Below are 16568 nucleotides of genomic sequence, written 5' to 3' on the forward strand. Positions count from 1 at the left end.
TAAAATCAATCAGGTGGCTTCAGTAGCCCTTTCAAGCTAAAGTCAGAAATGTGTTCGTTTTGAGTAGTGCCGGGATTCAATAATGTGTCTGAAAGTAACTACTTAACCATGACTTTTTCCAGCAAAAATGCTATCAGGAGGTTTTTCACTAAGCTCTAAGTGACAATTCAAGTTGTCAGTAAAGGCACAATGATTAGCAATTCTAACAAATTTACAGCCACGTTTACCAGCTGTAGCAGGCACACACGGAAATTTTCTCTGAGACTACATACTTAAAGTATAATTTACAAAAGTGTTAGAAGTCTGCTAAGAGCACTTTAATGCATTGCTGTTTCTCTTTGAATTTTGCTAAATAAGTAGTTTACATTTTAAAAGATAAAAAAAGCCTGCTTCATGTATCTGCAGATTACAAACAAGTCTCTAAATGTATTTTTGGAAAAGAGTCTGTAAACCTATTTAAAAAAGGAAGCACTTACATATACTAAAATGGTCACAACAATTCATAATAAAAAACAGTGTAGGAATCCTAGTGAATTGACTCGACAAACTATATATACAGTGAATGAGAGTAAACTATTGCCACAAATCACCTGCTAAAAGTGAACAGGTAAATGGGTACTTTGGACCCATTACTAATTCACTTCTGTAAACTGCATTTTATTGCCAAGGCCCCAACTTATGGTTCCTTTCTACAGTGTAGGTCCCCTGCCCACTTGCGCTAATCTGACCATATACGTTTTGTTTTTTTTTACAGCGGCATGATACATCCTTGCACTTGCATGCTGGAATATAGATTCCATAGCAAACCACTCTTGTTAGTAAATTCCACATGTTAGAGACAGCAAGGTACATGCAGTGCTTGTTCTCAAATCAAAATATTTTTGTGATAATGTGGTGGGGTTTTTTCAAGAGAAAGGTGGAAGACTTGGGAGAAATGGCGGACAACGTAGCTCCAAAGCCAGCCTTGCACACTGGATGATGACACACTAGTCTTGCCTCGCTTGAGAAATCTCAGTTTTCCATGGAAAAAAGAAGGTTAAACATACCATATATACTCGAGTATAAGCCGAGTTTTTCAGCACATTTTTTTGTGCGGAAAATGCCCCCCTCGGCTTATACTCAAGTCACCTTTTTGCGCCTGATGTCCCAGACTTTGGAGACCCGTTACTGGCCGGCCGTAGGTCCCCTGGACCCCAAATCTTCCTCTACAAGTGTGCAAAGTTTGTTGTCTGGGAGACCTACACCCGGGGAGCACCGATTTTTCAAAGCCGGGCACCCCGTCTATAGACTCCCATGTTAAATGGTCATTTCTCCGGTGATTTTGGGGACCCCGTACTGGCCGGTCATAGGTCCCCTGGATCTGGAACTTGGCACACATGTAGCCCCATTTCTCCTCTACAAGTGTGCAATGGGCATAGTGAGGCATGGGCACAGTGAGGCATGGACACAGTGAGGCATGGACATAGTGAGGCAAGGACACAGTGAGGCATGGACACAGTAAGGCATGGACACAGTGAGGCATGCACATGGACACAGTGAGGCAAAGTGAGGCATGCAGATGGACACCCTAGGCTTATACTCAAGTTAATAAGTTTCCCATTTTTTTGTGGTAAAATTAGTTGCCTTGGCTTATATTCGGGTCGGCATATACTTGATTATATACGATACATAGTGCGTCAACAAAATAAATACATTTATGTTTGGCTAAATGTCATGCTAATATGCATTATACCAATTTTCTAAAGCCATTGCTAATCAAATCTTACTGGACTAAGCTAAATGCTTCATTTGCCTGTACCTGAACTTTAGTTTTTCTTCTCCATAACTTGCAAAGCGAGAGCACAGCCTGTTGGACATCACAGTAAGTAAATGCACTGGGTGCATCTGAAGTCTCTGGGCATGAAAATATTATCAAATAGTTAAACATAGATAGTTCATAAAAAATAATACAATCTTATAGAAGTATTTAGGTGCCATACTACTGTATTATTTGCTTTATTATTGCTTTGTGCACTGGTCCAAATCATTTGGTGGAGGAGGGGTTTTGGGGTTGTCTTTTAGGGGTTGGGCTTGGCCCCTTAGTTCCAGTGAAAGGAACTCCTAAGGCGCCAGCATACCAAGACATTTTGGACAATTTCATGCTCCCAACTTTGTGGGAACAGTTTGGGGATGGCCCCTTCCTGTTCCAACATGACTGCGCACCAGTGCAAAAAGCAATGTCCATAAAGACATGGATGAGTGACTTTGGGTTGAAGGAACTTGACTGGCCTGCACAGAGTCCTGGCCTCAACCCGATAGAACACCTTTGGGATTAATTAGTGCGGAGACTGCGAGGCAGGCCTTCTTGTCCAATATCAGTGCCTAACCTCACAAATGTGCTTCTGAAAGAATGGTCAAACATTCCCATAGACACACTCCTAAACCTTGTGGACAGCCTTCCCAGAAAAGTTGAAGCTGTTATAGCAGCAAAGAGTGGGTCAACTCAATATTGAACCCTACAGTCTAAGACTGGGATGCCATTAAAATTCATGTGTGTGTAAAGGCAGGCATCCCAATACTTTTGGCAATATAGTGTATGTACAGTACATACCCTTTTTTTGTCTATTTGAGTCCATGACTAGAATTTTTATACTCTTAGGTAATTCATGTAAAAAGGTACCAGACCCATGTGGCCTGGTTCGGTATTGGAATGGGTAGCCACATGCTTGCTGCCCTCCCTTAACTGGCCAGTGCCACGCAGGCTATATACCTGGATAAACCTCTATTTTAACCACTTAAGCCCCGGACATTACGCTGGTCAAAGACCAGGCCACTTTTTGAGATTCGGCAATGTGTCGCTTCAACTGACAATTGCGTGGTCGTGCGACATGGCTTCCAAACAAAATTGACGTCCTTTTTTTTCTACAAATAGAGCATTCTTTTGGTGGTATTTGGTCACCTCTGCGTTTTTTATTTTTTGCGCTATAAACAAAAATAGAGCGACAATTTTGAAAAAAATTCAATATTTTTTACTTTTTGCTATAATAAATATCCCCCAAAAATATCAAAAAAAAAAAAAATTCCTCAGTTTAGGCCGATATGTATTCTTAAACATATTTTTGGTAAAAAAATTACAATAAGCGTTTATTGATCGGTTTGCTCAAAAGTTATAGCGTCTACAAAATAGGGGATAGTTTTATGGCATTCTTTTAATATTTTTTTTTACTAGTAATGGTGGCGATCAGCGATTTTTATGGTGACTGCAACATTATGGCGGACACATCTGACACTTTTGATACATTTTTGGGACCATTGTCATTTTTTCAGGGATCAGTGCAATAAAAATGCACTGATTACTGTGAAAATTACACTGGCAGCGAAGGGGTTAATCACTAGGTGACGCTGTAGGGGTTAAGTGTTACCTAGGGAGTGATTCTTACTGTTAGGGGGCATGGGCGTGGCTACACGTGACACGTCACTGATGACCATTCCAGATCACGGGGAACAGCCATCAGTGACAGTGTCACTAGGCAGAATAGGGGAATGCCTTGTTCTGCCTTTGCCGACCACATTCGTTGGCCGCCCGGTAACATTGAGTTCCCGGGACCCGCGAACACGCTCACGAGACACGCGGCGGGCACACGCGCCTGCTGGGCGGCAAAATTAAAAGGGACGTACCTGTACGCCAATCTGCCTGCCCGTGCCATTCGGTCTACGTACATCTGCGTGCGGCGGTCGGCCGGTTAAATATTCAGAGAAACCCTATGCCACTTTTCTGTTTATTTTTTTTAAATAAAGGTGTACATTCACCTAAATTTTTTAACAGTATTGGACTCGAGATTCAACTACATTTTGTACACTATTTATATATATCACTAAAGAGTTCCAGAGATTCCTAATATTAGAAAAATAGAGATCACAACCATGCAAAATCGATCACTTGACAGCAATTGGCTAACGCGCAAGGCTAGGTTTAAATTTATTGGGCACCTTGGGCTCGCTATATGAAGGTCCCCCTCATTCCCTAATGGTCTTATCTAAGTACTTGCCAACATTTTTGCCTTCCGCACCGGTATTCTCTTTCTTCTCTCTCTACTCTCCCTCTCTTCTCCCTACTCTCACTCTGGCCTCTTCTGTTCCTTCCCCAGTTATCTCTCTATATTACTTTTTTTATTCAGATGACTCCTAGGTTGAGCGATAGATAGTTGCACACATGATAAAATATTGATGTGGGGAATGATAGGGGGAGAGATGGATATGCCTCCTCCCGATCTCAGCTTGTTCCCAAAAGGGGAGGTCAGGTATGCAGTAGCCATGTCCAGCATCTCTCTCGATCGGTTACAGAACCCCCCCACGCACATGGTTCTTCTTAGTGTTCGCCCTTATGTGCTCTTTAAGTATCTCAATATATATGTTTAGTCGTGTAACTTTACCTTTCTATTGCTGTAAAAGACAGTATTTTGACTCATCTAAATGCATGTACATTTTTTTTTATTGTTATGAAAAACCTTAATAAAAAAACATTGAAACACAAATTTATTACACCACAGGCTGGGGAAATATTACAAACATAACAAATCTGTCCAAAAGGAGAAATAGAAAACAAGAAAGACAAACCTGTTTGAGAAAACACGGTGCTATTTTTTTGGCTGTACAGCATTCTTGTATCATTTTTAAGTAGCTTTCTGTGGCGTTTTTGACTATTAGAAATGGAGCTTGTGCAAAATTACTGGAGTATTCATAGAGAAATCTGTCAAGCAGACAAGGTAAAGTTTGAAACAGGCAAAAGAAACAGAATCTATCAGAAATGTTACTGCTATAAAGAAACAATCATTCAGTTATCTTCACAATCCTCTGCTCACGCAATGTCACTAAGCCTGTCATACTGTTACATAAAAGAGATTGGTACCTGTGCCAGTATTACATAAAGTATACCTTACTTATCTGTTCTTATAAAGTACTTTTACACAAAGTGGTCCTCTCTGTATGAAACATCTTGGACAGTCTATAATCAATGCTGTTTTAACATAATTGCACGTGTAGGCTAGTGTCTAGGACAGAAGGGTAAATAGAAGTAGTCTTAAAGTATACAAATTGTAATATGGGCATCTGAGTAATGACCATGAAAAGATTCCTGGTGACTGTGTCCTTTGTGATATTTTAGGAAACAAAAAAACCTCAAGGTATTTTCTAAGAGGCATAGTGAGTCTTTTGAAAATTAAATTTTTGCCATAACTTTGGGAAAATGCAGGAAAAAAAATCTAAATTTACTTTTTTTTTTACACAAAGTTGTTAATTAATAAGATATTTCTAACACACAGCATAGGCATACTTGTAATTACACCCAAATTCGAAAAGATGCGGAACACCCTTTAAAAGTCTATGGGAGAAAGTGCTAATTTTAAAGGTTAATTGTCATAAAAAGTGTTTAAAAGTGTTTGGGGACTTGGGTCCTGCCCCAGGGGACATGTATTAATGCAAAAAGAAAAAATGTTTTAAAAACTACAGTTTTTTCGGGAGCAGAGATTTTAATAATGCTTAAAGTGAAACAATAAAATAAATTAAATTTTGTACCTGGGGGTGTCTATAGTATGCCTATAAAGCAGTGCATGTTTCCTGTGTTTATAACAGTCTCTGCACAAAATGAAATTTCTAAAGGAAAACAAGTAATTTAAAACTACTAGCGGCTATAATGAATTGTCGGGTCCCGGCAATACAGATCAGTCTTTGAAAGTCATTGAAAAAAAAAATGCGTGGGGGTCCCCCCAAATTCCATTACTAGGCCCTTCAGGTCTGGTATGGATATTAAGGGAAACCCTGCGCCAAATAAAAAAAAATCCATACCAGACCCTTATCCAAGCACGCAACCTGGCAGGCGGCAGGAAAAGGGGGGGACACGAGAGCGCCCCCCCTCCTGAACCTTACCAGGCCACATGCCTTCAACATGGGGAGGATGTCCCCATGTTGATGGGGTCAATGACCTTATCCCCACAACCCTTGCCCGGTGGTTGTGGGGGTCTGCGGGCGGGGGGCTTATCAGAATCTGGAAGCCCCCTTTAACAAAGGGGACGCCCAGATCCCGCCCCCTCATGTGAATTGGTATCCCCAAGCATTATTTTTAAAGGAATTTTCTCTTTTATTGTTGCAAGCATAATTAAAATCACTGCTCCTGAAAAAACTATTGTTTTTATTTTATTTTATTTTTATTGATACATGTCCCCAGGGCAGTACCCAGACCCCCACACAATTTTTCCTGTTTGGCTCCCATGGACTTCAATGGGGTTCACCGTTAGGGTTAGAGCATTTTCCCTGTTCGGGAGTTCTATTGAGAACCGAACAATGGTTTGTTCGGCCCAGCCCTAGTGTGGCGGTGATTAGAAATACTGTGAATGGTGCAGCAATGATTAGGGACACTGTGATTGGTGCGGTAGTGGTCTGGTGACAATATACTGCTGTAGCAGCAATCAGAGACAATGACTGATATACAGTGATACCATATTGATATCATATCAGAGCATCTAGCTATTGTATATGATCACCGCCACAGCAGTACAATGTCACCATAGTGATACCTCACCTGCTCTAGTGACAGTATGTAAAAAAATTACTATATATATATATATATATAGATATATAGATATATAGCAAGATATATATATATAGATATATCTATATATATATAGATATATCTAGATACATATAGATATATGTATAGATATATATCTATATATACATATCTCTATAAAGAAATATAATGTATATATAGATATATACCGTATTTTCCGGCGTTTAAGACGACTTTTTGGATGCAAAAAAATGCATCCAAAGTCGGGGGTCGTCTTATACGCCGGGTACGGTCTCCGTGCAGCTGCGATCGTCATAATTTCAAAGCTGCGCGCCGTCTTCTCAGCACGTCCTCGATGTCCTGTGATTGGCGGAACAGAAATCTTCCCAGCAGCGCCTCTGTTCTGTTTTCCGCCTATCACGGATGCCTTCTCATCCTCGGACGAGATGAGAAGGCATCCGTGATTGGCGGAACATAGAACAGAGGCGCTACTGGGAAAATGTGTGTTCTGCCAATCACAGGACACGCTGAGAAGACGGCGCGCGGCTTTGAAATCATGGACGCTCGCAGCAGACGGAGACTGTCACCGGCCTGCAAAACGTGAGTGATGGCACAGTGGGGGGGAAAGTGGGGGCATGCAATGTGATGGCACTGTGGGGGAATGCAATGTGATGGCACTGTGGGGCATGCAATGTGATGGCACTGTGGGGGAATGCAATGTGATGGCACTGTGGGGGAATGCAATGTGATGGCACTGTGGGGGAAAGTAATGTGATGGCACTGTGGGGGCATTTAATGTGATGGCACAGTGGGGGCATGTAATGGCACAGTGGGGGCATGTAATGGCACAGTGGGGCTTGAAAAAAAGGGGGTAGTCTTATACAGTGAGTATATCCCAAAACCAAAAATTTTCCTGGAAAATTAGGGGGTCGTCTTATACGCCGGGTCGTCTTATACGCCGGAAAATACGGTACATATAGAGATCTATATATATATTTAAAAAATAATACATGCTGTCCCCAGAGCAATGCCATCATATTTTTTACACTATGATTGTTTATACAGTCATGGTGATTGTGTCAGCAATCATATAACTCAAATTATTCAAAGGCTGCATTCACTCATGGTGGAGGGGGAAGCTGCACACAGAAGGTTAATTTAAAGTGAATGGAAAGTCTTGTTTTTTTTTTTTTCCTTAAATAATGAACATGTCATACTTACCTGCTCTGTGTAGTGGATTTGTACAGGGTAGCCTGGATCCTCCTCTTCTGGGGTACCTCTTCGGTGCTCTGGCCCCTCCTGTCGAGTGCCCCAACAGCAAACAGCTTACTATGGGGGTACTGAGCCAAGCTGCAGCTCTGTGTGTCCATTCAGACACAGAGATGCTGTTCGACCCCGCCCCCTCTCTCTTCTGATTTGATAACTGGATTGACTGACAGCCGAGGGAGCCAATGGCACCGCTGCTGAGTCAGGGATGGCCGAGGGACTCGTGGACATCGCTGGACAGAAAAGGGGTAAGTATTAGGGGGTGCTGCGAAGGCTGCTACACACTGAAGGCTTTTTATCTTAGCCACTAGCCGACCAGCCACCGCAGTTATACGGCGGCAGGTCGACTCGGCTGCACGAAAAATCACGTAGCTATACGTCATTTTGCATTCGTATACGTCATTTCGTCATTCCGTAATTTCGCATCGCCCCTGGTGCGGGCGTGATCACCACCGGGCACCCGCGATCGCTCGTTACAGAGCGAGAACCGGGGAGCTGTGTGTGTAAGCACACAGCTCCCAGTCCTGTCAGGGGGAGAACTGACAGATTGTCTGTTCATACAATGTATAAACAGCGATCTGTCATTTTCCCTAGTCAGTCCCACCCCCCCTTCAGGTAGAACACACCTAGGGAACATAATTAACCCCTTCCTCGCCCCCTAGTGTTATCCCCTTCCCTGCCAGTGACATTTTTACAGTAATCAATGCATTTTTATAGCACTGATCGCTATAAAATGCCAATGGTCCCAAAAATGTGTCAAAAGTCTCCGAAGTGTCTGCCATAAGGTCGCAGTACCGATAAAAATCGCTGATTGCCGCCATTACTAGTAAAAAAAAAATATTAATAAAAATGCCATAAAACTATCCCCTATTTTGTAGACGCTACAATTTTTGCGCAAACCAATCAATAAACGCTTATTGCGTTTTTTTTTTACAAAAAATATGTAGAAGAATACGTATCGGCCTAAACTGAGAAAAAAAATAGTTTTTTATATATTTTTCGGGATATTTATTAGAGCAAAAAGTAAAAAATATTATTTTTTAAAAAAATTGTCGCTCTATTTTTGTTTATAGCACAAAAAATAAAAACCGTAGAGGTGATCAAATACCACCAAAAGCTCTATTTGTGGGGAAAAAAAGGACGCCAATTTTGTTTGGGAGCCACATCGCAGGACCGCGCAATTGTCAGTTAAAGCAACGCAGTGCCGAATCGCAAAAAGTGGCCTGGTCATTGACCAGCAAAATGGTCCGGGGCTGAAGTGGTTCATATAAATAATGCATTAAGATAACAAAAATGTCTGCCTTTACAACGCCTTTAGTGCCTAGAAGCATTATGGTAAAAAAAAAACTTTTACAACCTCCTTAACAGAAAGAAGTACATTTTAAAGCTTTAACTCATACAATAGTTATCATTACTATTAAGTGGGTACTAACAACAATTAATTATGTTTGCAAGGAGTAGTTCTTATCTTCTCTGAATGAGCCTTAAAGCGGAGGTTCACCCGAGATTTCGACTTTGGCTCAAGTAAACTAGCAGGCAGAGACAATAACTAATCAGTATATAACTAACACTAATATACACTTGTGGACTTTTGTCAGAACCAATAGAGAAACTGAGGCCATTTAATTGAACAAGTGAGCAACTCTCGAACATCTCAGCATGTTTTTTTGGAACAGAGTTCATATAGGAAAAGCATAGAACTTTTTTTGAGCTACATGACTATCATTTGTCATTGATATGGTATTTGTATACTTACTTAATAGAAAATAACTGAGGATTGGTCTTAAAGGCAGTACACAGTTCTCCGTTTGATGGTTCCAAATAAGTAGGGAATTCCTTTGGAGGTTGCTTTAAATCAGCTAAACACAATTTTCGTTCGAGACCCTTTTGAACACAACAACTAGTGACTCCAGGATGTTTTGGAAATGAAGACTTTGGATCACAGGATTTTTCTGACAGAGCTGATGCCTAAAAGTTAAAAATATAAAAAATATTGTTATATTAACCTAATTAAACCAACGTATTCGGCACACTTAATGAGACACGTACAAACTAGAAACAACATTAAAGATCATCTTGAAATGTATTAGCTTTAAAGGTAGGAAGATTTAAAAAAATTCAAATTTCACAGAAACCACCCTCCTAAAACTAACAAACGATCTACTAAAGGCCAAAACCAATGGACACTATTCTGTACTACTACTCCTGGACCTTTCTGCTGCCTTTGATACGGTTGACCACCCTCTCCTCCTCACAAAACTCCACGCCTTTGGTCTCTTTGACTGTACGCTTTGCTGGTTCTCTCTCTACTTATCCAACTGCACTTTTAGCGTTACTTACAATTCTACCTCCTTCTCTCCTTTTCTTTTCTCTGTCGGGGTCCCCCAAGGTTCTGTTCTTGGACTTCTCCTATTCATGATCTACACCTCCTCTCTGGGTCAGCTGATAGCCTCCCATGGCTTCCAATACCATCTCTAGGCTGACGACAGACAAATTTATCTCTCTACCCCTCAGCTCACTCCTTCAGTCTTCCCATGTATCACTAATTTATTAACAGACATATCAGCCTGGATGTCACACTACTTACTCAAACTCAGTCTATCCAAAACCAAGCTTATAATTTTTCCTCCCCCATGTGCCCTGATTCTTCTGTCAAGATCGATGGCACAGCTATCAGCCCATCCCCTCATGTCAAGGTTCTAGTTGTAATCCTGGACTCTGAACTATCCCTTCGGACCCATGTCCAATCACTGTCCAAATCTTGCTGCCTCAACCTCTGCAACATCTCCAAAATATGTCCCTTCCTAACCAACGAAACCACAAAGCTCCTAATTCACTCCCTGGTCATCTCCCGCTTTGACTACTGCAACTCCCTTCTCATTAGCTTACCTTTACATAGGCTACCCCCCCTTTAGCCTATTATGAATTCTGTTTCCAGGCTCATCTACCTTACCTATCACTCAGTGTCTGCTACTCCTCTGTGTCAATCCCTCCATTGGCTCACTCAATGAATTAAGGTAAAAATTCTAACAACAACTTGCAAAGCTACCGTCAACTCTATTCCCAGCTACATCACTAACCTAGTCTCAAAATACCAACCTAATCGTTCTCTTCGTTCCTCCCAAGAACTCCTGCTCTCTTGCTCCCTTGTCACCTCCTCCCATTCTTACCTCCAGGACTTTCCCAGAGCTTCTCCAATCCTATGGAACTCCTTATCCCAATCTGTCCAATTATCTCCTACTCTGTTTGCTTTTAGATGATCCCTTAAAACCCATCTCTTCAGGGAATTCTGCCTTCAACCGAGGCTCCGTACACACGTCCGAGGAACTCAACGGGCAAAACACATCGTTTTGCCCGTCGAGTTCCTTGTGAAGCCGCCGAGGATCTCGGCAAGCCGAAATTTCCCATTGAACAACGAGGAAATAGAGAACATGTTCTCTATTTCCTCGCCGAGATCCTTGTCGGCTTCCTCGGCCGAAAGTGTACACACGGCCGGGTTTCTCGGCAGAATTCAGCTCTGACCGAGTTTCTGGCTGAATTCTGCCGAGAAACTTGGTCGTGTGTACGGGGCCTAACAATTATACTTTCATTTTCTCCATCAGCTCCTCCCCCACAGCTTTTACCTTTTTTATCACTTGACCCTCACTCCTAGATTGTAAGCTCTAACGAGCAGGGCCCGCTGATTCCTCCTGTACTGAATTGTATTGTAACTGTACTGTCTGCCCTCATTTTGTAAAGCGCTGCGCAAACTATTGATGCTATAAAAATCCTGTATAACCATTTCATGACTAAGCCTATTTCTGACATTTGGTGTTTACAAGTAAAAATCCGTATTTTTTGCTAGAAAATTACTTAGAACCCCCAAACATTATATATATTTTTTTAGCAGACAATCTAGAGAATAAAATGGCAATTGTTGCAATTTTTTTGTCACACCGTGTTTGTGCAGTGGTGTTTTAAACATAACTTTTTGGGAAAAATACACTTTCATGAATTAAAAAAAAAATGAAAAAGTAAAGTTAGCCCATTTTTTTTGTATAATGTGAAAGATGATGTTACGTGAGTAAATAGATACCAAACATGTCACGCTTTATAATTGCACGCACTCGTGGAATGGCGACAAACTACAGTACCACAAAATCTCCATAGGCAACGCTTAAATTTTTTTTTTTTACGGTTACCAGGTTAGAGTTACAGAGGAGGTCTATGGCTACAATTATTGCTCTCGCTCTGACGATCGCGGCGCAGCTTTTTACATATGTGGGCACAATTTCCGTATGCTTTGCTGAGCGAGCTTGCAGGGACAGGGGCGCTTTAAAAAAAAATTGTATTTATTTATAATCCCAATCCCTTCTTTGCACTTCAAAGTATTCAGATTGCCGAAAACTGCGATTCTGAATACTGTGTATTTTGTTTTAAAACCGGTGCCATTGGCAGCTGAGTAAACCGGAAGTGACGTTGTGACGTCCCTTCCGTGTTTACATGGAAGAGACTGGATCAAGGCCGTTCCTGGCTTCGTTCCAGTCTGCGGCTAGTTACTGGAGGAGGCGGATCATAGATCGGGTCTCCCGATGGGACGGGAGGCCCGGTAAGAGCGGCGGAGGCGGCGGGAGGGGGGGTGTCCCCTCCCGTTTCTCCGGGATAACAACCGAATGTCTTTTAACCACGTCGGTTGTTATCCCTGGAAAGCCAATCGCCGGCTCTAAAAAATTTATACCGGGATGATGCCTGCAGCTGTGGGCATCATCCCGGTATAACCCCCGAAAGCCGAGTCCGCATATGTGCATAGGCTTGGCGGCAAGGGGATAATAATAATAAAACATTTTAATTAAAAAGTAATATTTAAACAATGTAGTAAAAAAGTTAGGGTAAGACAAAATAAAAACACATTGAAGGATTATTGCGACTACTCCAACTTCCAACTGTTAATGGTGTTTACCAATAACACATTAATGTTCATACAGTATATTATATTATCCACAGTTCATCTCTACTTTACCCAAAACAGGGAAATTACCACAAACTACTAGTTAAAGACAGCTCGTGCATTCAGAGTTAGGATAAAGGGGTATGCTAGCGCTGTCAGTCCATCACTAAAATGATTGTGTGTGGTCTTCACATCATTTTTCAGGTTCTGAAAAACGACAAAAAAAAATTCGAACATGCTGCATTTTTTAACGTTGTTTTAAACAATGTCGTTTCTCGGGTTGTAAAAAATTATCGTGTGTGGGCTAAAACGATGAAAAAAACCCACGCATGCTCAGAAGCAAGTTATGAGACGGGAGCGCTCGTTCTGGTAAAACTACCATCATCACGCTGTAACAGACAAAAAAGCGTGAATTGTCTTTTACTAACACGGAATCAGCTAAAGAAGCCCAAAGGCAAATGGAACTTCCCCTTTAAAGTGCCGTCGTACGTGTTGTACATCACCGCGCTTTGCTAGATCATTTTTTTTAAATGATGGTGTTTAGGCAACATAGTTTTAATGATGAAGTTGGGAAAACGTTGTTTTTTAGACATGCTGAAAAACTACGTTTTCTTTCATGCTGAAAAATTATCGTGTGTACGCGGCATTAGTCAAATTTAAAACTAGGTGGATTGAGTGTTATGTTTTTAATTCAGGTATCTGCTGAAAACATCAGTTTATTGTTAGGCACAGATGGATGCTAGAATGTTACCTCATTATCATAACAGTCAGCAGCAGCTCCTTCAACACAGCATTTTTCTGTCAGCAAGACTATAGCCTTCACTATATTGTTTATCTCCTCAAACGTAGCATTGGAATACTTCCTGCTGTTCATAATGACCGTTCTAAAGAAATACATTTTATCAGTAGATTTATTATTAGGAAAAAAATTATCAAAATATATGCTGAACACAAAGAATAAGGCAATACTAATATGCATAATTACAGGTATTACATAAAGACATTTCAGAACTGCATGCAGATCTCAGCGTTCTATTTCAAGAGCCAATATATGCAATGACAGCCCCTAGACTCACATACAGCCTATGCAGATTGTAAAACCACTTGTTGAATATGCAGAATTCACAAGCAACTTTAAGTTGAAGGAGTAGAGCAGGAGCTTCCTGTAATATAGACCAGTCACTGCTGTTCTCTCTCATTGTACAAGGTGTCTAGTCTAGATAATTACCGCACGTTATGCTCCGTACACATGATCGGAATTTCCAATGGAAAAAGTCAGATGAACTTTTTCCATCGGATTTTCCGATCGTGTGTAGCCCCATCGGAGGTTTTTCATCGGAAATTCCGATGAATTCCATCGAACTTTAGATATAGAACACGTTCTATATTTTTCCGTCGGAATTCGGATGTGATTTGGCCGGGCAAAAGCCTGATAGTGTGTACGTGGCATTACACTGTTTGTGAGTCAAACACCCGTTTGATTTGTCCAGGCTTGACTTGTGTGGATGGAAAATTTGGAAGGATGGCAGATACCAGCATTCTATGTTATGTTTCATAGTCAAAGCTGACTTTTCATGTTTATTGTAATTTCTCTTCTACACAAATGTGAAAAACGATTTTCTCGTTTCTAATTAAATTTTTCATTGTTTATTTCAGAGAAATTAATCTTAGTTCAGCTTGTTCATGGTTATTTGGGAGGCTGACCCTTGGGGATTTAAAAGGGCAGGGAAGCTACCCAACTGTTGGAGTTTTCTTATTGTCTTTGGCAGTAATCTGGAACAGTCCCTCTTGTAGCGTTCTTCTTGGACAAAATCACACATGCTGTTGAGTATCCTCGTATTCAGTTTTTTGCTCTCATTCACTTGATAGTGGTTAGGGCATGCTCTAAAATGGGAAGCTCATTCCTTCTTTTCTTTAAACTCTTTTTATTAAAACAATAGTAAAACAATAGTACAATAAGCATGTCACTCAACATGAGCAAATTGAAATACAGTGTATACTTCACAGACATGGAAGCAAATACATAAGTGTATGTACAGTATATAACTCATCCCTTCTCTAAGACAGTGGTCTTGTAAGAATGTGCATGGCAGGGTCTGTGTGTTTTGTCGAGACATAAGCTCTGTACACACGATCGGATCGTCCGATGAAAACAGACCGATGGACCGTTTTCATCGAAAGAACCGATCGTGTGTGGGCCCCATCGTTTTTTTATCCATCGGGGAAAAAAATAGAACCTGTTTTACATTTTTCTTATGGTTAAAAAAACGATAGAAAAAAAAACAATCGTCTGTGGGGAAATCCATCGCTCAAAAATCCATGCATGCTCAGAAGCATTGAACTTCATTTTTCTCAGCATGTCGTAGTGTTTTGCTTCACCGTGTTGGACACGATCGAATTTTTAACCGATGGTGTGTAGGCAAGACTGATAAAAGTCAGCTTCATTGGATACCCAATGAAAAAATCCATCGGATTAGATTCCATCAGATATCCGATCGTGTGTACAGGGCTATACATTTCCCACAGGAACCCAACTGAGGTTGCGTTTATGGGCATAAGGAGCATTTTAAGAAACTTTGCAATGTCTGTGCACCTTGTGAGCTTCCAAAATATCTCTGCCTAGTAGCAGCAAGTGGCCAGCATCTCTGTTGATGGGTAAAATTTCAACAGCATTTTTATTTCAGATGTGAGTGGTGGTGTGCAGCTTTAGGTGTGTGAATCTCTTCTCTGTCATTAGGTAGCTGTTTAGACTTGGGAAAGCTAGTTTATCCCTTTTCATAATAAAATAATTGGCTCTTGTACACGTACCTATGGTATAAGATGAAACTTCTCCCTTTTAAACAGATCAAATAAACTACTAGGGAGCCTTTTCTTTGATCAATTAGGTAATATACATTCTTATGGCCTTTTGTATGTAGCGGTGTGTTGCCACTAGTTACTAACATCCACACATATTCACCCTGTTGCCAGACATCCATACGTCCCACTTGTAGACAATGAAAAGTCTTTTGCTTTGTTTTGTTGTTTTATTTGAGGGATTGAACTTAGTTGGGGGGAGGGATATGGGATGCCCATAGGATAAATTGTTATTTGAAATGTTATAGCTGCGCCGACTTTACAGTGAAAATGTCATTGAGATTTACTCATTACCTTTGCAAATTTTATAGCATTTATGCTTTACATTTCCTTGGATAGACAAAAATAGTGGGCTCTAATCTTGACAGCGTTACTTCGAACCATTCTCCTCCTCTGCACTCTCCCTGCAGACTTCTACCTCCAGGATACTTCTCCTGTGCATCACTTTCCTGTCACAGCATTAGACATCCTGTCCCACCATCTTGAGCAGACTAGGCCTCACTCTGAATAAGTCCTAGGAGTAGTTTCACTTGATCATTCTTAATAGGCCAGGGGCCTGCAGTACCCCTTATTGATGGCCCTGAACATTTAGTTAGAAAGAATATTTGATGATGGACTACTGATCCCAGCAAGCCCAACTTGCAAATCATGCACCCTCAGGCTGCAACGATTTGGCACAAAACCTCACACAAAAGTCTCTCCTCTGGCTCTGCACCCAGCTCCCCTGGCATGCCTCTTCCAGATCTCAACTGTGCTTCACTCACTGACTCCTGCCCTGAATCCTTGCTGAAGGATTTACCCGGACTGTGCGGACCAACTGCTTCTCCAGTTCCTGTTCCAGGACACCTCTTCATAACCGTGTAAGAAAAGGCTCTCTCCCAGCTCCCGAGCTCCTCTGCCAGATTCACCTTCCCAGATGGGGGTTTTCGTCCAGCACGCAGTCTAGCGCTCCATCCTTCAGTTCACCAAGCCGGC

The 16568-nt window shown here is 41.3% G+C and overlaps 1 protein-coding gene across 2 annotated transcripts in view; it reads right to left on the reverse strand.

Annotated features, from left to right (window-relative positions):
- Positions 1-16568, reverse strand: part of GC (GC vitamin D binding protein) — a 164484-nt gene that overhangs the window by 64751 nt on the left and 83165 nt on the right. For both annotated transcript variants that reach the window (XM_040326097.1, XM_040326104.1), the window contains 4 exons: positions 13489-13621; positions 9567-9778; positions 4597-4729; positions 1799-1893 (listed from right to left, as the gene is read on the reverse strand). In XM_040326097.1, coding sequence (XP_040182031.1) covers positions 1799-1893; positions 4597-4729; positions 9567-9778; positions 13489-13621 — 573 coding nt within the window. The remainder of the gene's footprint in view (positions 1-1798; positions 1894-4596; positions 4730-9566; positions 9779-13488; positions 13622-16568) is intronic.

The sequence above is a fragment of the Rana temporaria genome, chromosome 1 (assembly GCF_905171775.1).
Source record: "Rana temporaria chromosome 1, aRanTem1.1, whole genome shotgun sequence".
Taxonomy (NCBI): domain Eukaryota; kingdom Metazoa; phylum Chordata; class Amphibia; order Anura; family Ranidae; genus Rana; species Rana temporaria.